This window comes from Physeter macrocephalus, chromosome 17 (genome assembly GCF_002837175.3).
Source record: "Physeter macrocephalus isolate SW-GA chromosome 17, ASM283717v5, whole genome shotgun sequence".
Lineage (NCBI taxonomy): Eukaryota > Metazoa > Chordata > Mammalia > Artiodactyla > Physeteridae > Physeter > Physeter macrocephalus.
Window position 1 is genome coordinate 5,768,512 of NC_041230.1, and position 22,481 is coordinate 5,790,992.

Consider the following 22,481-nt stretch of genomic DNA (forward strand, 5'->3'; position numbering starts at 1 on the left):
TGATGTTGAGCACCTTTTCATATACCTGTTGATCATTTGTATGTTTTGGATAAATATCTGTTCAGGTCCTTTTGCCCATTTTTAATTGGATTCTTTAGCTTTTTATTGAATTGTATGAGTTCTGATATTTTCTGGATATTAACCCCTTATCAGATAAATCCTTTGCAAGTATTTTCTCCTTTTCCTTAGGTTGTGTTTTCGTTTTGTTTCCCTTGCTATAAAGAAGCTTTTCCAGGGCTTTCCTGGTGGCGCAGTGGTTGTGAGTTCGCCTGCCGATGCAGGGGACATGGGTTCGTGCCCCTGTCTGGGAGGATCCCATGTGCCACGGAGCGGCTGGGCCCGTGAGCCATGGCCGCTGAGCCTGCACGTCCGGAGCCTGTGCTCCGCAACGAGAGAGGCCACAACAGTGAGAGGCCCACGTACCACAAAAAGAAAAAAAAAAAAAAAAAAAAAAAAGGAAGCTTTTCTATTTGATATAGTCCCACTTGTTTATCTTTGCTTTCATTGCTTGTGCTATTGGTGTCATCGAAAAAAATCATTGCCAAAACCAATGTCAAGGAACTTTTTCTCTGTATTTTCTTCCAAAAATTTTACACTTTCAGGGTTTATGTTTAAAAATTTTAGTCCAATTCAAGTTAATTTTTGTGAGTGGCGTGAGATAAGGCTCTAGTTTCATTTTTTTTGCATGTGGATAACCAGTGTCTCCATCACCGTTTTTGGAAGAAGCTGTCCTTTCTCCATTGTGTGTTCTTGTTGTGCCTATCAAAGATGAGTTGACCATATATGTGTGAGTTTATTTCTGGGCTCTGTATTCTGTTCAGTTGGTCTATGTGTCTGTTTTTATGCCAGTACCATAATGTATTAATTACCATAGCATTGTAATATTTTGAAATCAGGAAGTGTGATGCCTTTGGCTTTGTCCTTTTTCAAGATTGTTTTGGCTATTTGGGATTTTTCATGGTTCCATACAAATTTTAGGATTGTTTATTCTATTTCTGTGGAAAATGGCATTGGAATTTTGATATGGATTGTTTTCAATCTGTAAATTGCTCTTGGTAAAATTAACAATATTAATTTTTCCAATCCAAGAATACTGGATATCTTTCCATTTATTTGTGTCTTCTTCAGTTTCTTTCATCTTTGTCTTAGGATTTTCAGAATTTAAATCTTTCATCCCCTAAGTTAAATTTGTTCCTATCTTATTCTTTTGATGCTATTTAAAATAAGATTGTTTTCTTAATTTTCTTTTCAGACAGTTTTTTATTAGTGTATATAAATGCAACTCAAATTTGTATATTGGTTCTTTTTATCCTGCAACTTTACTGAATTCATTTGTTAGGGTGGAATTTTGGGGTTTTCTCCATATAAGAGTGCGTTATCTGCAAGCAAACACTTTTCCTTCTTCCAGTCCAATTTGAATGCCTTTTCTTTCTTTTTCTTCTCTACTTACTCTGGGTGGGGCTTCCTGTATTATGTTGAATAAAAATGGATAGGGTAGGCATCCTTGTCTTGTTCCTGATGTTAGAGGAAAACCTTTTAGCTTTTGAATGTTCAATATGATGTTAGGTATGGGCTTGTCAGACGTGTTGAAGTACATTCCTTCTATACCTAGCTTTTTTAAAAAAAAATAATTAATTCGGCTGTGTCTGGTCTTAGTTGTGGTGCGCAGGATCTTTTAGTTGTGGTGCACAGGCTTCTCTCTAGTTGTGGTGTGCGGGCTCAGTAGCTGTGACCTGCAGGCCCTCTAGTTAGAGCGCATGGGCTCACTAGTTGCGGCACACAGGCTCTCTAGTTATGGCATGCGGGCTCCAGAGCACGTGGGCTCAGTAGTTATGGTACATGGGCTCTCTAGTTGTGGCGGGCGGGCTGCAGAGCGTGTGGGCTCAGTAGTTGCAGTGTGTGGGCTGAGTAGTTGCAGTGCATGGGCTGAGTAGTTGCGGTGCATGGGCTTAGTTCCCCGACCCAGGACCGAACCCGTGTCTCTTGCATTGGAAGGTGGATTCTTAACCACTGGACTACCAGGGAAGTCCCCCTTCTATACCTAACTTGTTGAGAGTTTTTATCATTAATGGATATTGAATTTTAAAATGGCTTTTCAGCATCTATTCATATGATTATGATTTTTATCCTTCGTTCTGATAATGTGGTGTATCACATTTATTGATTTGCACATGATGTTGAACCATCTTTGCATCCCAGGGATAAATTCTACTTGATTGTGAGGTATGATCCTGTAAATGTGCTGTTGGATTTGGTTTGCAAGTATTTGGTTGAGGATTTTTGCATCTATATTCATCAGGGATTTTTTAAAAAATTTACTTATTTATTTATTTTTGGCTTTGTTGGATCTTCGTTGCTGTGTGTGGGCTTTCTCTAGTTGCAGCGAGTGGGGGCTCCTCTTCGTTGTGGTGCACATGCTTCTCATTGTGGTGGCTTCCCTTGTTGCAGAGCGTGGGCTCTAGGCACGCAGGCCTCAGTAGTTGCAGCACACGGGTTCAGTAGTTGTGGCTCGCAGGCTCTAGAGCGCGTGGGCTTAGTTGCTCCGCAGCATGTGGAATCTACCCGGACCAGGGCTCGAACCTGTGTCCTGTGCATTGGCAGGCGGATTCTTAATCACTGTGCCACCAGGGACATCCTCATCAGGGATACTGACCTTAATTTTCTTCTGTTGTGTTCTTCTTAAATGGCTTTGATATCAGAGTAATGCTGGTCTCATAAAATGAGCTTGGAAGTGTTCCTGCTTCAATTTTTTGGAAGACTTTGAGAAGGATTGATATTAATGTTTTAAATATTTAGTAGAATCCCCAGTGATTTTGTCTAGTCCTGGGCTTTACTTTATTGGGAGATTTTTTTATTAGTGATTCAATCTGCTTACCAGTTATAGGTTAATTCAGATTTCCTATTTCTTCACGATTTTATTTTGGTAGGTTTTATGTTTATAGGAGTTTTATTCATTTCTTCTGAGTTATCCAATTTGTTGGCAAATAATTGTTCATTCTAGTTTCTTCTGATTGATTGTATTCCTGCAGTATCAATTTTTATGTCTCCTCTTTCATTTCTGATTTTGAGTCGTCTCTCTTTTTTTCATAATCTAGCTAAAGGCTTGTCAATTTATCTTTTCAAAAAAACCAACTCTTGAGACTTCCCTGGTGATCAGTGGTTAGGACTCTGCACTTCCACTGCAGGGGGTCCAGGTTCGATGCCTGGTCAGGGAACTAAGATCCCAGAAGCCATGCAGAGTGGCCAAAAAAACAAAATAAAAAGTTTAAAAAAAAAAAGCGCCTCTTAGTTTTATTGGTGTTTTCTGTCATTTTTCTAGTCTCTATTTCATTTATTTCTGCTCTGATCTTTATTATTTGTTTTATTTCTGCTAACTTTAACTTTAGTTTGTTCTTTTTCTCATAACTTGAGATATAGAGTTAGGTTGTTTATTAGAGATCATTCTTTTTTCTTAATGTAGTCATTTATTGCTATAAACTATCCTCTTACAATTGCTTTTACTGCATCCCATAAGTTTTGGTGTGTTATGTTTCCATTTACATTTGTTTGAATATGTTTCTTTTAAATTATTTCTTATTTAACCTATAGGTCGTTCAGGAGTGTGTCATTTAAATTCTACACATTCGTGAATTTTCCAGCTTTCCTCCTGTTAATGATTTCTAGTTTTGTACCATTGTGGTTGGAAAAGATATTTAATATGTTTTCCATCTTCTTAAATTTGTTAATACTTGTTTTGTGACCTAACCATGTGATCTATCCTAGAGAGTGTTCTCTGTGTACTTGAGAAGAATGTGTATTCTGCTATAGTTGGATGGCATCTTTTGTACGTGTCTGTTAGGTCCATTTGGTCTTAGGTGCAGTTCAAGACCAACGTTTTCTTATTCGGAGTGGGACATTGGACCCCTAATATTACTGCACTGCTGTCTTTTTCTGCCTTCAGATTTGTTTGTATTTGCTTAATATATTCAGGTGTTCCAATATTGGGTGGAAATATACTTGTAATTGTTTTATCCTCTTGATGAATTGACTGCTTTATCATTATTTAATGATCTCCTTTGTCTATTTACTTAAAGTCTGTCTTTTCTGACATAGTATAATTATCCCTACTCTTTTTTTGTTTCATTTGCATGTTTATGGTTGGGTTGCCCCTTCCAATAAAGTGAATGTGTACCTCATCAGTGTTTCTTTGCATTCAGGTTTCTGGAGTGGAGAAGAGTATGTTGAGGCATCCTTTGAACAGAGTGTTTCTGTGGTAATGTCACAGGTCAGGACTTCCAAGGAACCTTCATCTTCCCAGAAGACTCACCCCTGTGAGATGTGTGGTCCAGTCTTGAGAGACATTTTCCATTTGACTGAGCAGCAGGGAACACAACACAGCCAGAAACTATTCAAGTGTAGGGCATGTGCAAAAGGATTTTATTTCAGTGCAGACACTCAGCAGCACCAGGAGCAATACATGCAAGAAAAACCGTTCATAATCGGTGTGGACAGGGCCTCATTTGTGCAGAGCAGCAATTTCCATGTGTCATGGGAGCCTTTTACCTGCAAGAAAGTTGCAGAGGACTTCCTAGCCACCTCAGGACATCTGAATCAACAGACTATTCACACTGGGGAAAAGCCAAACACAGCCACCCACTGCATGGGAACTTTACAAAGCAGAAAAAGTCATTGCACCAGGGGAGAATGCAAGAAAGCCTTCAGCCCCAAACACACACTTGTTCAGGCCCAGAGTGTCTACACTGAAAGACAGTGTTTTATGTGCAGTGAATGTGGGAAAACATTCAAGTATAAATCCTCATTTGTTGTGCACCAGAGAGTTCACACTGGTGACAGGCTTTATGACTGTGGCGACTGTGGAAAATCTTTTAGGGGAAGCTCAGCCCTCATTCAACATCGAAGAATTCATACTGGGGCAAGGCAGTACAAGTGCAGCAAATGTGAGAAATCCTTTAGCCAAGAATTTGTCCTCATTTATCCTCAGACGAGTCACACTGGAGAAAATTGCCACATTTGCCATCAGTGTGCACAATCTTTTAGCCATAGCTCCATCGTTTTTCAACAACAGACAGTTCACACTGGAGAAATGAGTTATGAGTGCACTGAATGTAGCAAGTCCTTTAGACGAAAATCTGACCTCATTGAACACTGGAGGGTTCACACAGGAGAAAGACCTTATGAGTGCAATGAATGTGGGAAATCCTTTACTTCTAGCTCCGCCCTCCGTTATCATCAGAGAGTTCACACTGGAGAAAAGCCTTATAAATGTGGGGAATGTGGGAAGTCTTTTACCTCTAGCTCTGGCCTACGTTATCATCAGAGAATTCACACAGGAGAAAGGCCATATGAGTGTACTGATTGTGGAAAGTCTTTTACCCAAATAAATCACCTCATTATACACCGAAGAGTTCACACAGGAGAAAGGCCTTATGAGTGCAGTGAATGTGGGAAATCCTTTAGCCACAAATCTTACCTGTCTCAACACCAGAGAGTTCACACTGGAGAAAGGCCTTATGAATGTAGTGAATGTGGGAAATCTTTTACCTCTGGTTCCGCCCTCTGTTATCATCAGAGAGTTCACACAGGAGAAAAACCTTATGAGTGCAGTGAATGTGGGAAATCCTTTACCAATGGACCGATACTCATTCGACACCGTAGAGTTCACACAGGAGAAAGGCCTTATGAGTGCAGTGAATGTGGGAAATCCTTTACCCAAAGAAATCATCTCAACATACACCAGAGAGTTCACACAGGAGAAAGACCTTATGAGTGCAGTGAATGTGGAAAATCTTTTACCTCTGGTTCCGCCCTTCGTTATCATCAGAAAATTCACATTGGAGAAAGGCCTTATGAGTGCAGCGAATGTGAGAAATCTTTTACCTCTAGCTCTGCCCTCCGTTGTCATCAGAGAGTTCACACAGGAGAAAGGCCTTTTGACTGCAGTGAATGTGGTAAATCTTTTAGGGACAGTTCCCAATTGAATCAACACCAGAGAGTTCACACTGGAGAAAAGCCTTATGAATGTAGTGATTGTGGGAGATCCTTTAGCCAGAATTCATACCTCTCTAAACACCGGAGAGTTCACACTGGAGAAAGGCCTTATGAGTGCAGTGAATGTGAGAAATCTTTTACTTCTGTCTCTGCCCTTGGCTATCATCAGAGAGTTCACACTGGAGAAAGGCCTTATAAGTGCAGTGACTGTGGGAAATCTTTTACCAATAGCTCTATACTGATTCGCCATCGGAGAGTTCACACAGGAGAAAGGCCTCATGCATGTAGTGACTGTGGGAAGTCCTTTACCCAAAGAATTCACCTCATTATTCACCGGAGAGTTCACACAGGAGAAAGGCCTTATGAGTGTAGTGAATGTGGGAAATCTTTTACCTCTCGTTCCACCCTTCATTATCATCAGAGAGTTCACACAGGAGAAAAGCCTTATGACTGCAGTGAATGTGGGAAGTCTTTTAGCCGAAAATCTAACCTCTCTCAGCACCAGCGAGTTCACACTGGAGAAAGGCCTTAAATGTGTAAGAAATGTGTAATTTCCTTGTTCAGTGTAATGACATTGGATGAAACTGTGAGGCACTAGTTGTCCCATGCATCCAAACATCAGGAATAGAGATTCCTCATAATTTTCAGTTATGTGGGAAGCATGTGTGACTGTGTTGCACTCTCTAACCTACCCAGGGCTCTTGATAGATTTATGTCACTGCCACTTTCTGTAGCCAGATCCATTTCACCTCTATAACCTGGCATGTCCCCACAGTGTGCATCAGTCACTACTGCAGCGTGCTCAGGGAAGCCAACTCTGTTCTCTCATTTGTGGGAGGAAATTAGGAATAGCCTGAACCTTTAGGATGTCCTCATTCCCTTTCTGACCAGCTTGGGCATTGGCCTGACCTACTGTTGGCCCAGAGAACATCATATGAGTTCATCTGGCAGCTTGCAGAGAAGGATTACCATTTTCAGGGACACGTTGGTCTCAAGATACTTGTGATGAATTTTTCTAGCTTGGGAGTCACCAGCTAAAGAACTGCCAGCCATTGCTGGCAGATCTGCCAGAACATTGCTTTGGTTTGAACAGTAACAAAGACCTTACTGTTTAAGTCCTCTTTAATCTTGGACATTCTATTTACCAAGTAGGGTAGGTTATAAACAGATTTGGGCTCTACAAGCATGAAGGGGTGAGCAACTTTTATGGGGGTATCAAACTTTCTATGCCTCAGAGGAGACATTACAGAGGCAGAAATTAACTTACTAGTTTTTGCCAAATTTGCATTTCTGCCCGTGGCCTCCTAGGAAAGACTGCAGGTCTTTCTTGTCCTCATTTGAGGCCTGGATGCTATGAGTTTTAGGAGACTCAGAGGGCACCCTGAGGAGGGTTCAAGTGTGACAACCTCAACTGCTTCTGGGAGCAGCATGAATTTTTTCCCTTGTTCACAGGGGACATCAGCAATGCTGAGGGAACTCTCTTCCCCAGGTCTTACAAAGAGCCAGGCAGATTTTTTAAAAAAAAAAAGAGGGAAAAGGAGAATCTGTAGTCCACAGGTGTGTCTCTTGTGACCCAGGCCGCATTCCTGTTGACTCTGGTGGAAAGTCATTGCTCACTGTATTTGCTGTCTTTGAGGTAAGACCGACCCCCAGAGGGCATGACAAAGTGGAATGAATGTAGGATTGCCAAACCTATTTTCCCAAAACAGTTGGACATAGAGGTTTTTTTTTTATCTTGAAACATTGCAAAAGCTATTTGTTATCAGATAGCTCTGACATATATATGGAACTGAAACCATCATTGTAGTCATGGTAATGACTGTATCTGTTACTGTATATTTATCTCATAACCTTTTATAATCTCTCTCTCCTTGCCCCTCACACCCCTTCAAGTAACCATTGATTTACTTTCCATTATAATATAAAACTTTCCATTTTCTAGAATTCATGTGATGGGAATCAAAGTATTTACTCTTTTTCCTGCTTTTATTTATGTTGCATAAATACTTGGAGAGTCATCAATGATATATAAGCAGCTCATACTTTTTTTTCTAAGAAACATTCTTATCTTTGAATATACCACTATTTATCCATTCGTTTGCTTATGGACATTTGGGGTTTTTCTAATTTTTGACTATTGGGAAAAAAAGCTGGTACAAACTTTTGTGTATAAGTTTTTATATGGATATATGTTTATCTTCAGTAACTCAGAGTGCAAAGTTTGAGTCATAGGGTAGGTGAATGGCTAACTTAAACAAACTAGCAAATTGTGATCTGAACTAATTATACCTTTTTCTTTTTTTTTTTTTTTGTTTGTTTTTTTTGTTTTTTCTGGCCACGCTGCACAGCTTGTGGGATCTTAGTTTCCCAACCAGGCCTCATCAGTGAAAGTGCTGAGTCCTAACCACTGGACTGCCAGGGAATTCCCATTTTTTTCATTCTTACCAGCAGTGTATGAGAGCTCCATTTCTTCCACATCCTGGTGAATACTTAGTTTGTTCAATCATTCTTTTTTTTTTTTTTTAACAAAAGTTGTCACTTTATTGTATTGTACATATGTGTCTTTCTACATAAATGGGATAAAAGATAACATTCCAGGATATTAATTTTTTTATTGGGAATGTGTATTTCTTTTTTTTATTATTTGTATTTTTTTATAGTCAATCATTCTTAATTTTAACCCTTTTTGTAAGTTTGCCCAGCTATCTAACTGTTGTTTTATTTGCATTTCCCTAAAGATTCATGATGAGCATTTCTTCAGATGCATATTTGCTACCTCTGTTTCTTTAGTGAAATGTTCATATCTTCTGCCTATTCTATGAATTTTGGCTATTTTCTTCCTTTCACAAAAGAACAGTGAAACAGCCAAGTTGTAGTGGAATTTCACTCATTTTGTGACTTTTTAATTTATGGAATAATTGTTTTTAATACTGGAATAATATATTCTAATTTTTTCAATTTTTTATGCTATGTGCAATGTAATGGACACAAATACTTTTAATTTTAATCTGTGTTATTAATGTACTCTCCATCACTTTCTAAAGTCCAGACATTTAATAATACCACAAACCCTTGCTTAGTAGTGTTCGCCCATTTGCTTGGTCTGTCATGGGTCTATCATGGGTTGGAGCAGAACTCTTGGGGAGGGAGACAAGATGGCATCAGGATGAACAGGGTGTTTTTTGAGTCCCAAAGCCTAGCAGGACTGGAAATAGGGCAGTAATCAGACTCCCCAAGCTCTGGGTCAGGCAGCCTGTGTTTGAATCCTGATCCCAAATATCCCAAAATATCATTGTGACTCACAGGCAAATGACCACCCACTCTGGGCCTCAGTTTCCCCCTTTGTAAAACAGGTATAACGTGTGGCTCTACCAATGAGCTGTGGGAGGTGAAGAGCTGAAATGCCCATTTGCTGTGCCATGGCTATACCTGCAACCTCATTGGACCTAGGCAGCACTAGCCTCTGCCTGCCGTGACATTCCCTGGCCAGGCACCCCTCATTTTCCCCTAAGTCCCCGGGTACATTTGGGAAAGAAATGGGGCTTCTCAGAAGCCACTTACCCACCCACCCCACCCACCCGCAAGGAGGCAGAGGCTGCAGAGCACTGACATCTCAGTGTGGGTTCCCCACCTGGGAATCTGGGCAACTTGCTAGAGCTCCCTGAGCCTCAGTTTGCTGACTGACATGGAGGTGATGAGGCACTTACCTTGGTCCCTGTGAGGATTAATAAAAGTAACAAAACACTGAGTACCTAACGGTGCCAGGATTCCAGGGTTTGCTTTATGAACATATTCTCTTTAATTCTCACAACAACCCAAGAAAGTGGGAACTATTATTGTACTGCTGGGGAAATCCAGGGTCAGAATGATGTTGTGGGTTCCCCAAGGTCACAATGGACAAGTGTCTGATTCAAGATGCTGGATTCATACCTCTAAGTCTAGTTCCAGAGCTGGGGATGTTTAATCCCTTTACGTCAGCACGTGAAGCACTCATCCCTGGGCAGGCACGCACAGAGTTCCAAGGAGTCTCAGCTGCTGTTACCTTTGTTGGAATTATCAACATGACCATTTCCCCACTTACCACCTGCCCTCACAGTTCTCACAGGAATGCCCTTGTCTGTCATTGCCAGTGGCTTCCCCCATGGGAGGTTTTTCTCTCAGCTGCAATTGCATTATGTCCAAAGGCCGCACCTTCCTCCCCTTTGAGCACAGCACAGAGCTTAACCCTCAAGAATCAGTGATTCAGGGCTGGGTCTCTCCACCTTCATCAGCGACTGAGTGACAGCCTCTGATGCCATCTAACATCCCAATATGAAGTTTGACTTTTTCAGGTGTTTGTAACCTTCATCCTGGAGGAGTAGAGACAGCCCAGCCCAGAGGACCTGGTACTAGGAGGTGATAATGGAGACCTTTGGGCTCCTGGTCTCACTGGGTAACAGCTCACCTCTGCTCCATTCATGGACCTGCTGCCTATTTGGTTCTGTCCTCTCTGTCCAGGACTGGCTGATTGAGAAGACCACTGGCACGCACCGTCCTTCTTCCCTGCACTCCTCACCATGTTCTGGACCGACATCCTCTATTCCAACCTTTCTGTCTGCACCAAGCGTCTTTTGGTAAAAAACACAAGTCCTCACCTGAGTGCCCAGCACACTCTAACCTCATCTGAGGTCCCCACTCCAGATTCTACAGAAGGGGAACTGACTAGCCTAGCCTGGTTGGGTCATGTGTCCCTCGGTCCAGTTAGCAGGGTCATGGGTGATAGGCTGCTTCAGAGAAGAGGGTGAGTCAGGCAGTACTTCTTGAGAACCATTTGCCATTAGTTCATCCAGGGTATCTTCTTAAACCATACAATCCCAGTTAAAACAGGCTCCTGGTGACTTTCCTGGTGGTCCAATAGTTAAAACTTAACACTTCCAATGAAGGGGGCACTGGTTCGATCCCTGGTCGGCGAAGTACTATCCCACATGCCGCGCAGCACGGCCAAAAAAAAAAAGGTGGGAGTAGCTCCTGAATGCTACACCATTGTCCCTTGTTTCTTAAGGCCTGGACCATGCTCCTGTGCTGCTTCAGGAGATGATTTTAGAGGGTGCACAGATCCTATATCAAGTGGAATGCCTGGACACCCTGAGAAAGCAATTCTTTTTCCCTGCTGTTTCCCTTGCTGCTGTCAGGAGAAAGTCTTCTTGGTATATTGCTAGATCTCTATTGCCCACTGTTACTAATATCCCCCTCCCCCTTTTGGTGCCCGAACAGGGACATGAAACTAATATCCCTTTTTAATAGCGGAGGCACCCGTGAGCATACCCCATGAGGTCCCTGGGACTTCAGAGCATTATTTTGATTTCATTGTATTTTCATGGTAAACTTCCACTTGTCCCAAGTCAAACTGGTTTTCCCAATTAGCAGAGAGATACAAATACTCTTTTTAAGATGCAATCTATATAAGAAAAATAAACTGTAGGTCATTTAAAAGAGAATTGTAACACTGGCCACAGCCAAGTTCCCGTAAGCACGGACCAGGTGTCAGGTTTGTTGCAGGCACTGTTCAGACTGCATTCCTTGAATTCCAACATCCTGCCTCTGCAAAGTAAGGAAATTACAGCCACTGAGTGAGTCCCTCAGAAACCTCAAGTTATTCAGTGTAGAAGATGTGCCTTCTTTATGAGGTGGCAACCTGTGCTTTCTTTGCTGCTAAAAGTCCTTTTTGTGGCCACGCTGCACGGCATGCAAGATCTTAGTTCCCAGACCAGACCAGGGGTTGAACCCCTGCCCCCTGCAGTGGGAGCACAGAGGCCTAACCACTGGATCGCTAGGGAATTCCCTAAAAGTCCTTTTAAAAAATGAAATGTCGGGCTTCCCTGGTGGCGTAGTGGTTGAGAGTCCGCCTGCCGATGCAGGGGATACGGGTTCGTGCCCCGGTCCGGGAAGATCCCACATGCCGCGGAGCGGCTGGGCCCGTGAGTCATGGCCGCTGAGCCTCCACGTCTGGAGCCTGTGCTTGGCAACAGGAGAGGCCACAACAGTGAGAGGCCCGCGTACCGCAAAAAAAAAAAAAAAAAAAAAAAAAAAAAAAAAAAAAAGGAGACTGAGTGTAGATGATAGTTGATGTCCTTTCTGCACCAAATCACCATGTAGATTTTCGGATTTTTAAAAAAATTTTACAAGTCCATGAAATACCAAAATCTGGGAATGACCAAGTCATCCCCTCACACAGATTCCCCTTTCTCGAGGATTAAATACTCCAGATCACCTCCCCCTCACATGGCTACCTTCTCCAAGAATGCTGGCCCCACACAGGGCTGTGCACTGTTTCCTCCTTAGTGTAGCACTCAGGAGGCCTAGTCCTAGAGCCAGAGCTCCTGGTGAGAATCCCAGCTCTGCTTCTCACAGGCTGTATGGCCCCAGGCAAGTTTCTGAACCTCTCCCTGCCTTAGAGTCCTCCTTGACAGAATGGGGTAGTATGGTATTCATGTCACAGTATTATTGTTTGTTTAAATGGGTTCATGTATGAAAACAGACCAGTCTGTTACTTCCTGACTGTGCAGGTCTGAGGTATGATCACTGTTGCCATCACTGCTCCTGTTGATACCACCATCATCATCATCATTATCCTCATTATCAACATGCCTGAACTTGGCACCTTATATAGCAGTGTTGTGAAGTGTTGTAGTTCAATAGTACAGATGCCAGAGACAGCCAACCTGGGTCCCCAGTTGGATCAGCTGGATATCAGTTACATGCCATTCACCTGTCTCAATTCACTTGTTGTTGATAGTTGTTTACAGCTTGGGGATGTTAAAGATAAAGCTGCTACAGACATTTATAGCTGGTCTTCATGTGGAAATGTGTTTCATTTATTTTGAACTAAGATTTGTGAGTATAATTCCTGAGTCAGATGGTAGGTGAATTTTTTGTTGTTAAGAAACTGACAAAATTTCAGTTTCATTGACCTTTTCCTCTTTTTTTTAGTCTCTATGTCTTTCTTCTACTAAATTTGGGTTTTGTTCTTTTTCTAGTTCCTTTAGGTGTAAGTTTAGGTTATTTGAGATTTTTCTTGTTTTCCTGAGGTAGGCTTGTATCACTATAAACTTCCCACTTTGGACTGCTTTTGCTATATCCCGTAGATTTTGGATTGTTGTGTTTTTGTTTTCATTTGCCTATAGATTTTTTTTTTTTTTTTTGGCCACGCTGGGCAGCTTGAGGGATCTCAGTTTCCCGACCAGTGATTGAACCCAGGCCACAGCAGTGAAAGCCTGGAATCCTAACCACTAGGCCACTAGGGAACTCCTGATTTTTTTTAATTTCTTTGACTTCTTCAGTGATCCATTGGTTGTTAGCAGCATATTATTTAGTCTCCATGTGTTTGTGTTTTTTGCAGTTTTTTTTCTTTTTCTTGTAGTTGATTTCTAGTCTCATAGCATTGTGGTCGAAAAAGATACTTGACAAGTAGGAAAAGTTATGGTCAGAGAAGTTTCTTAGAAAAGAAAAATAAAATTGATAAATCTTTAGCCACACTCATCAAGGAAAAAAGAGGGCCAAAATCCATAAAATCAGAAATGAAGAAGCAGAAGTTTCAATTGACACAACAGAAGTACAAAGGATTGTGAGATTAATATCAACAACTATATGCCAATAAAATGGACAACCTAGAAGAAATGGACGAATTCCTAGAATGTACACTCTCTCAAGACTGAACAAGGAAAAAATAGAAAATATGAATGGACCAATTAACCAGTAATGAAATTGAATCAGCAATTTTAAAAAACTACCAACAAACAAAAGTTCAGGACCAGATGGCTTCACAGATGAATTCTACCAGAAGTTCAGAGAAGAGTTAAAACCTATGCTTCTCAAACTATTCCCAAAAACTTACAGCAGGAACACTTTTGAACTCATTCTACAAGGCCAGCCTCACTATAATACCAAAACAAGACAAAGATATCACAAAAAAAGAAAATTACAGGCCAATATCACTGATGAATATATATGCAAAAATCCTTAACAAAATATTAGCAAACCAAATCCAACAATACATTAAAAGGATCATACACCATCATCAAGTGGGATTTATTCCAAGGATGCAAGGATGGTTGGATATCCACAAATCAATCAATGTGATATATACCACATTAACAAATTGAAGAATAAAAATCATATGATCATCTCAATAGAATGCAGAAAAAGCTTTTGACAAAATTCAACACCCATTATGATAAAAACTCTCTAGAAAATGGGCATAGAGGATACATATGTCAACATGATAAAGGCCATATATGATAAACCCACAACTGGTATCATACTCAACAGTGAAAAGCTGAAAGCATTTAATTGAAGACAAGGATGCCCACTCTTGCCACTTTTATTCAACATAGTTTTGGAAGTCCTAGCCGTAGCAGTCAGAGAAGAAAAATAAATAAAATGAAATTCCAAGGGATTTCAGAGCTTGGTGGCAGGAACTGTGGTCAAAGACCAAATATTAGAACAAAAGATGCTCTTACTGCTCTTATCACTTAGGAAATCAGAAGGGTTTTAGGAGCTCTGTGCCAGGAACTAGTGGTAGAGACTAACATATTTTTACTGTATTTTACAGTATATTAAAACACACCACCTCAGCCATAAAAAGGAATGAAATTGGGTCATTTTTAGAGACATGGATGGACCTAGAGAGTGTCCTACAGAGTGAAGTAAGTCAGAAAAGCAAATATTGTATAATAACATATATATGTGGAATCTAGAAAGATGGTATAGATGTTATTTGCAAAGCAGAAATAGAGACATAGACATAGAGAACAAATGTATGGATACCAAGGGGAAAAGGGGTGGGGAGGGAGGAATTGGGGGACAGATTGACACATATACATTATTGATACTATGTATAAAATAGACAACTGATGGGAACATACTGTATAGCACAGGGAACTCTACCTAATGCACTGTGGTAACCTAAATGGGAGGGACGTCCAAAAGGGAGGGGATATCGGTGTATGGATTATTCATTTTGTTGTCAGTGGAGGCTAACACAACATTGTAAAGCATACTCCAATAAAAATTAAACTAAACAAAACAAACACACACACCAGAAAATATCTCTAGCACCCTGGAACTGGCATAATGGTCTTATGAGTGGTCTGGCACTCCAGGCAACCAACTACCCTTGGGAAAGTATACTGGCTATTTCTTCTCCATGGAACATCTTTCTGATGTATCCTTGTCACTCTCTCCTCTCCATTAAATATTTGCTCGAATATTAGGTGCACTATGAGAACATCTCTGACCCTTCTATTTCCTACTGAAATCCTCAGACTCCACATGCTTGCATTCCTCATTGCTGCTCTTTTATATTTCCACACCACCTGTCACCTTATAATTACTATAATATAGAATATTTTCTTTGTGATTTATTGACTATTCCTTCAATAAAGAGTTGGATTGAAGGCTGCATGAGAACACATTTCTTTGGTTGCTGATGTATAACTGATATCTAGATGAGCCTCTGAGCCAGATGATATGTTTAGTAAATGATTATTGATGGAATAAAACATGATGCCACAGCTTTCCTTCCATTCTTCTACCTCTTTCTGCTCTCATCTTACTATTTCTTTTTCTCAAGTTTGTTTTCCCAGGATTGTCATGAATGGAAAGGATTCACACTTTGTGGAAACAAGAAATTCATGTTAGCCAAGTCTCCAGCATAACCATGGACTCAACTTAATTCTCTCACATTTTAGGACTCAGTGTCCTTCATCTACCACCCATTGAGACTTACCTATTCTCAGGTTTCACAAGTCCTTTTCTCTTCTAGTGATTTCCGCAGTGCTTAATGTATGACTCCATTAATCAACATTAATAACTTTCTGTAATTTGCTCACTCTACAACTATTTTTCAGAGATATTCTTGAGTCCCCTTGCAGACACTGCCACTGCATTTACAGATGAAATAATAATCACTGCCCAGCAAGGAGATGAGATCGTGGAATTAAAAACCTTTATCTCTTGTTTGGATGCCCTCTTTTACCCCATACACAGATGCCGATATTTTGGCCATCCTGGCAACAAATGTAAATTTGGTAAGTAAGCACTATTCCCAGATACATGTCATATTCTTAGAAGAAATACACCATATCTCAGAAAATTCAATAAGAAACGTTATATGGGGAAAAACAATCTGCTTTCTGGGATTGCAACACAAATACTGACAGATACAAAAGGGATGCATTCTGAGGGACCAAGAGGCATGGTGCCACCTCATCTACTTGCTTTAGGGCTGCCTAGTATCTCTCCATGTTTCTTCTACAACCTGTCGGGATTATACTTGCTCTTATTGCTGACCAAACACATTGAGCCTCACAATGTCCATTCTAAGAGCTTTGCTCCCCACGAAAAGTAAGAAGACTGTGTTTTATTCAGTTTTTGAGTGGACATTTATGTCAATTGTTGGATATACATTTTTTATCTTTTGGGAGCATGATTTGCAAATGGAATCTGTAGGAGTGTTTTGCTACGATGTCTTTGATGAGTGCAAGTGTTAAAACTTCCTGTCAGATTTCGTGAAAGCAAGACACACTTAAAAAACGTGAATAAAATATTGTAAGATACAAAGAGCAAGATAATCAGGGATGTAAAGAATCTCAAAGCTAAAGGTTATCTTGTATGACGGCATGTTTTATATATACATAATATCTTCATTATTATAATATTTTGCCTCCTCTGTCTGGAAAGATCTCCGATGAGATCTTCATTTCAAAGGTTTTATATAAACTATTTCCATTTTTTTCCTTTTTATAATTCTCTTACTCTAATTAAGTTGTTGTTGTTGTTTTGTTGTGTTTTTTTTTGCGGTACGCGGCCCTCTCACTGTTGTGGCTTCTCCCGTTGCGGAGCAGAGGCTCCGGACGCACAGGCTCAACGGCCATGGCTCACGGGCCTAGCCGCTCCGCGGCATGTGGGATCTTCCCAGACCGGGGCACGAACCCGTGTCCCCTGCATCGGCAAGCAGACTCTCAACCATTGCGCCACCAGGGAAGCCCCTAATTTAGTATTTTTAATGTACTACAAATTTGCTAGTTTTGTTCAATTTTATAGAATGCTATATAAATTAAAATACTGAGAAAAAATTTTTAATTTAATTTATTTATGGCTGCATTGGGTCTTTGTTGCTATGCGCGGGCTTCACTAGTTGCGGTGAGTGGGGGCTACTCTTCGTTGTGGTGTGCGGGCTTCTCATTGTGGTGGCTTCTCTTGTTGTGGAGCACACAGGCTCTAGGTGTGCAGGCTCAGTAGCTGTGGCTCGCAGGTTCTAGAGTGCAGGCTCAGTAGTTGTGGTGCACGGGCTTAGTTGCTCTGCAGCATGTGGAATCTTCCCGGACCAGGGCTCGAACCTGTGTCCCCTGCATTGGCAGGCGGATTCTTAACCACTGCACCACCAGGGAAGTCCCATCACTGAGAAAATTATTACCCAATCCATACAGATATGATTTTTCACGTGTAGGTTTGATTAAATTATTTTCAATTTGAGAATATTTTTTCCATCTCAATTTTTAATCCATTTTAATATTTCATTGCATTATATATTTTCTGTCCAAATTGATAATCAAGTTTAATATATATATGCCCCCTTAAATTATTCAATATGTACATATCAGTAAGGTGTGTTTCCAGGCTCACTACTATGTACTGTTAACCCCACTACGATTTTCTCTGCCAGAATAAGCTGTTGGATATATTTATAATTTCTTCTAATAAATACTTTTGTTATCCCTTTAAGTAAGCTTTAACTAATAAGCTCTGAAACACTAGCATTTTGTTTGAAATACATAAAGTAAATGACCTCTTTTAATATTTTTATTCATAATAACCTTTCTATATAGAAACTTGCTTTATATCTATTTTTATTTAGAGGTGGTTTTTATAATTTCTGGTTTAATTTTTACGGTTTTCAATTTTCTTCATTTCTTTCACATTTCTTTGTTTTAATGTTTTTCAAACTTTTGTTTGTATTTCAGTAAATTTGCTTTAAATTTTTAAATAGGAGAACACTTCTTACTAGATTAATATTGATTTTTAATTTTTATTGCATATATGCATACCCATAATCTCTTGTTACTTATAATATTTCAAATGATTTTTAAAGGATTCTTAGCTATATATAGGTCAACTTTCAGTATAAATATGTACTTTTTTATTTTCTCTCTATATAATTCATAAATATGTTCCTAAATTTACAGCATTGAAAATGCCAGACACATCACCTCACTTATAAATCTTTCCAGTATGTCTATAAAGTACAAATTCTCTTTCATTATGACAATTACAATATCATTTTCACACTAACAGAAATACCAATAACTGAAATTCAATTTTCCTAATTTTTCTAAAATTATTTTTTCATAATCATTTTAAAATCATAAACAATATACTCCCATTTAATGTTTAATAATGCATCTTAGTTCTCTTTTATTTCAAAGATTTGTCTTACATTCTTGTGTTATATTTGTCATATATATGGTGGCATAACTAGGTCATTTGGTATAATTTCCCACATTTTCTAATTGCATTTCTCTGATGCCCTAACATGTTCTGCACTGCTTCTAATAAATGTATAAATAGAGCCAGAGGCATTGATCAAATTCACTCTCGTCACTGTACTCTACAGGCAGGGCTGAGACTTATGACTACATCACCAACAGATGCTCTGAAGTCTGAGTGTCTCTGCTTTTCAAAGTTAACGATTGATGTAATAAAAATTTGTATTCTGAGGCAAGTCAGGATAATTTAAACATAAAAAATTTTCTGTGCCCTTTGGCCTCCTCTTTCCCCTCTACTGTGCATTGTATATCTGCATTATGCATCCACCAAACCTCCCCATTGGCAGAAATACCTACTCAACCATAAAGAGCAACATTCTCCTAGCACCAACAAGAAAACTCCTTAAAAGATAACATGCCTTCTTGATCTTGTAAGGTGTCACGATGACCCACCACTTTGTACTTACAGATCTGGATTGTGCAAACTATCTATGGCATTTAAAGTACAGCCCTCTGTCTATATAATTATAAACCTATATAACTGCTTTGACCTTCAACGACCAGAACAGTTCTTGGAGCTTTCTGAGAGGGTGTTCCCGGATTATAATCCTACTTGGCTTGAATAAAATTTTCCATTTCTTTCTTAGGTAGACCGATTAAATTTTCTTGGACACTTCACACAGTGGGTCCAAATGTTATTAGGGTTTTTTCATCCAATGTCATTTTTCCCCCACTGGACTTTTATCTGTTGTGTTAGCTGTCCCTTGCAGTTATTTGGCTGAAGAAATTGGTTGGTGATCATTGATTAAATTCATGACTTTATGCGCTGTAGACCAGTTCCTATTCTACCTAATTCTTATCAGGAATTCTGCATATATAAAGAAGAAACTTTCCTAATTTTCAATTTGTTTACCCTAAAGTGCAGTCTGTATAGCAAAGTAAGGAAAATGCTCGATGCCTTCGCTTTCATTAGCCATTTTCAAAGTGTCCCTTAGACGTTTTGCACGCAATTTCCCAGCGCATCCTCGCGGTGGATCTTGGCCTTTTCTCCTGGAAATGGGAACTACATGACCCAGAATGACATGCGTCGAAGGCAGAGTCCCTGAGCCAATAAAGGCTCAGGAAAAAGGAGTTTCTGTTTGGGCACAAAGGGTCGGGCGGGACTTCCTGTCTCCTCCTCCAGGCGGCCATTTTAATTGGCTTTGGGCTGTTTCAGCTCCGGAACGCTGGGTAGGGACGGAGGTGACGGGACAGAAGAGGTGCGAGAGGAGGGGCTGTCCCTGCGGCATAGAGGTGGGCCTGAGGTTCGGCGACGCCGCTCGGGGTGCCCAGCGCCACGCCCGGGAGAGGGACCGCCGTGTCCGCGTCCCGCCTCCTCTTCCGCCGCTACCGGCCCTGCCCCGCCCACAGAGTCCGATGGTGCGGCGGCGCTGAGGGACCCGCCTGAGGTAAAGGCTCGTCCTCCGACCCCTCACCGTCCTCACCCCACCAGACACTAAAGCCCCGAGTGCGGGGCGCCTGCTCACGTGCCCGCAGCCCAGGCCGCGGTGTCCTGGACGGTGAGGCGGTCGTGGGTGGGGCCCTGTTTCAGACAGTGTGACGGCGCGTGGGAGAGGTTTCAGGTGGAGGGACCGCAGGTGCAAAGGCTTGGAGGTTGGATTGAGGCGGAAGGATTCGGGAAACCTGGGAACCATGTTCTGTCTGCAGGGAACGAACAACGTGAGGCGAAGCCTGGAATAGCAGGATGAGGGTTTCTTCATGTTAGAACTCTAGAAGCCATTGGGAGTTTTAAGAAAAGAAATACAGGATCTACGTCAGAGGTTAAAAATTTCCCAAAAGCTGTTCAAAGGAAAAACAGGAAAGAGGCGATGAGTACATTGAGGTACTGGGAGGTTGAATCTTTGTTCAGGTTCACGCAGCTGGTAAGGACACTGATCATTGAGATTAGACCATCAGCCTGAGGTCACCTGGCTCCAGGGTCAGGGAAGGGTACAGGGAGGTGATCGGCACATGGAACCCCACCATGGATCCCTTCCTCCAAGGCCTGCCTCTTTGCACAGGTTCCCATGGCTGCAGAAGTGCTTGTAGAGTTCACACAGGTAGGTGGAGCGTGTCCCAGTCCCTCAGGGCCACAAACCCCACTCCTGTGTTCTCTGAATTGTGGTTTCCTGGGACTCTTAATGCTATCCCTCTCATTCTTGAGTCTGGGAACTCTGGAGAAACTCCAAACCCATAGCCCTGAATCCATGTGAGGCTTTATATAGAAGTATTCTCATGATTGGCAACCAGTGTAAGCAGGCATGGAGGGTTATTGCAGGAACTGGTTCCAAGATTTCCAGATGTTTAGAGGTAAAACTGAGCAGGGATTGTTCAGGAAACCACAGGTCTCCTTTCTTTTAGGTGAGAACAAAGAGCAGGGACAGGAGTCAGTATAGAAATGGTTCCCTGAAAAGATGGATGTCTATTCTAGAGGTGAAGGGAGATTTGGATCAGAGGAGGGAGATGTTCTTACCATTGTCTATAAACAGGCTCCATTTGGCTGTAAAGTGGAGAACAGACTGAAGTTGAGGGAGGAGGAGGGGAAAATCAGGGTAGAGGCTCCTATCATAGTCCAGGTGAGGGTTAATGGACCATAATGGTGGCTTAGGAAAAGTGGTTGGATTCTGGATGCATGTTTTAAAAAGGGACAACTAGATTTTTTTCTAATGTGACCAGTGAGGGAGTAAAACACAGGGTCAGAGATTACCCCAGGGTTTCCAGCCTTAGCATCTGTAGGGATGCAAACTCCATCATCTGGGATGAGAAAGACTGTAGTAAGTGATAGTCACTGGGGGTAACAAGAGCTTTGTTTTAGCCATGTTTAAAGTCTGAGGTGTATCAGAGATCACTGAGTGGAGGCGTGAAAGGAGCAGCTGAACACATAGGTGTGGAAATGTGCGGAGGGGTTCAGGATGGAGACATCCAAAATGTGGTCGGTACTCTGCAGACCATGATGAGTAAGTGTGGTGACATTAAGGAGGGGCAGTCTTTAGGTTACGGTGTAAAACTGTTAGGTGCCCTGGAAAGGGAGGGTGGGTTTGTGGACTCAATATCTGGCTTGAGTACTTGGGTCATGGTATTGGGCTTCACAAACAAAAGTGAGGAAGGTAAGTGGCCATAAAGGGAGGTTGTGTTGGGGACAACATAGTGTGGCAGATGACTAGACATTCTAAGTGGCCAATGGAAATGAGGTGGATGCAGGGGCTTAGAAGTAATTGAGGCAAGATGACAGTCAGGCTGGAGCTGGTGCTTACTTCCCTATGGATGCTCCAGGATTTTTTGATATCTTTGGTATGCTCTGGCATGTTTCATTCAGCCTGGAGGATAAGATCGGGGGAAAATGTGGTCATATGTGAGCATCAGAAGGCCTGGGGTGGGCCACCAATGGGCTAGGCTTTGAATGAGGGTTAAGTGGATGGAGTAAAGTTGTGATTGGTAAGGGAACAGCAAGTACAGCATAGAAGTGGAATAGGGCCATGGGTGTCTGAAATGAACAGTCGATTCTGTGTGGCTAAGTCTGAGGTAAGGAATGGAGCCTGTCAGGGCGGCCATTATAGAAGATTTTGGCACTGCCACTGCTAGTGGGAGCCATGGAGGTCTAGAGAATTACTGGATCCCTTATGAATTTGCCAGGCATACTCTGGATGCTGTCAGCTAAGTTGTGTAAGGCCTAAAATTAACTCCCAATATTATATGCTTCCTTGGCATGTGTTGAAACTGGCAGGACCTCAAATGGCCTGAGCAGCAGTTCCCCACCTTGCTCTGCTCCAGTGGATAAGGTCTCCTAACCAAACAACCCTTTTAATAAAGGGGACCAGGTATAATTCCTGCTTATCCCTTTGTAGTGAGTTTCAGTTCCCTGTCAGCCCTTTGGAGTTATTCAGAAAAGGAAATTGCATCCGCCCATGGAAACCAGGGGCACCTTACCCT

The 22,481-nt window shown here is 41.4% G+C and overlaps 1 protein-coding gene and 1 long non-coding RNA gene across 19 annotated transcripts in view; both read left to right on the top strand.

The window, feature by feature from the left end:
* The window catches only part of LOC102975871 (zinc finger protein 345), a 67,344-nt gene extending 50,342 nt beyond the window's left edge, over window positions 1–17,002 (top strand). For 9 of the 10 annotated variants that reach the window (XM_028477451.2, XM_055078837.1, XM_055078838.1 and 6 more), the window contains one exon: window positions 4,197–17,002. In XM_028477451.2, coding sequence (XP_028333252.1) covers window positions 4,197–6,520 — 2,324 coding nt within the window. In that variant the 3' untranslated portion in view covers window positions 6,521–17,002. Of the gene's footprint in view, window positions 1–3,588 lie in introns of all 10 variants that reach the window. The other variant, XM_055078839.1, reaches the window with a different exon arrangement.
* Window positions 17,003–19,724: 2,722 nt separating this feature from the next.
* LOC112062464 (uncharacterized) overlaps window positions 19,725–22,481 on the top strand; it is a 29,507-nt gene continuing 26,750 nt past the window's right edge. For all 9 annotated transcript variants that reach the window (XR_008615438.1, XR_008615435.1, XR_008615434.1 and 6 more), the window contains exon 1: window positions 19,725–19,960. This is a non-coding gene — a long non-coding RNA (uncharacterized lncRNA). The remainder of the gene's footprint in view (window positions 19,961–22,481) is intronic.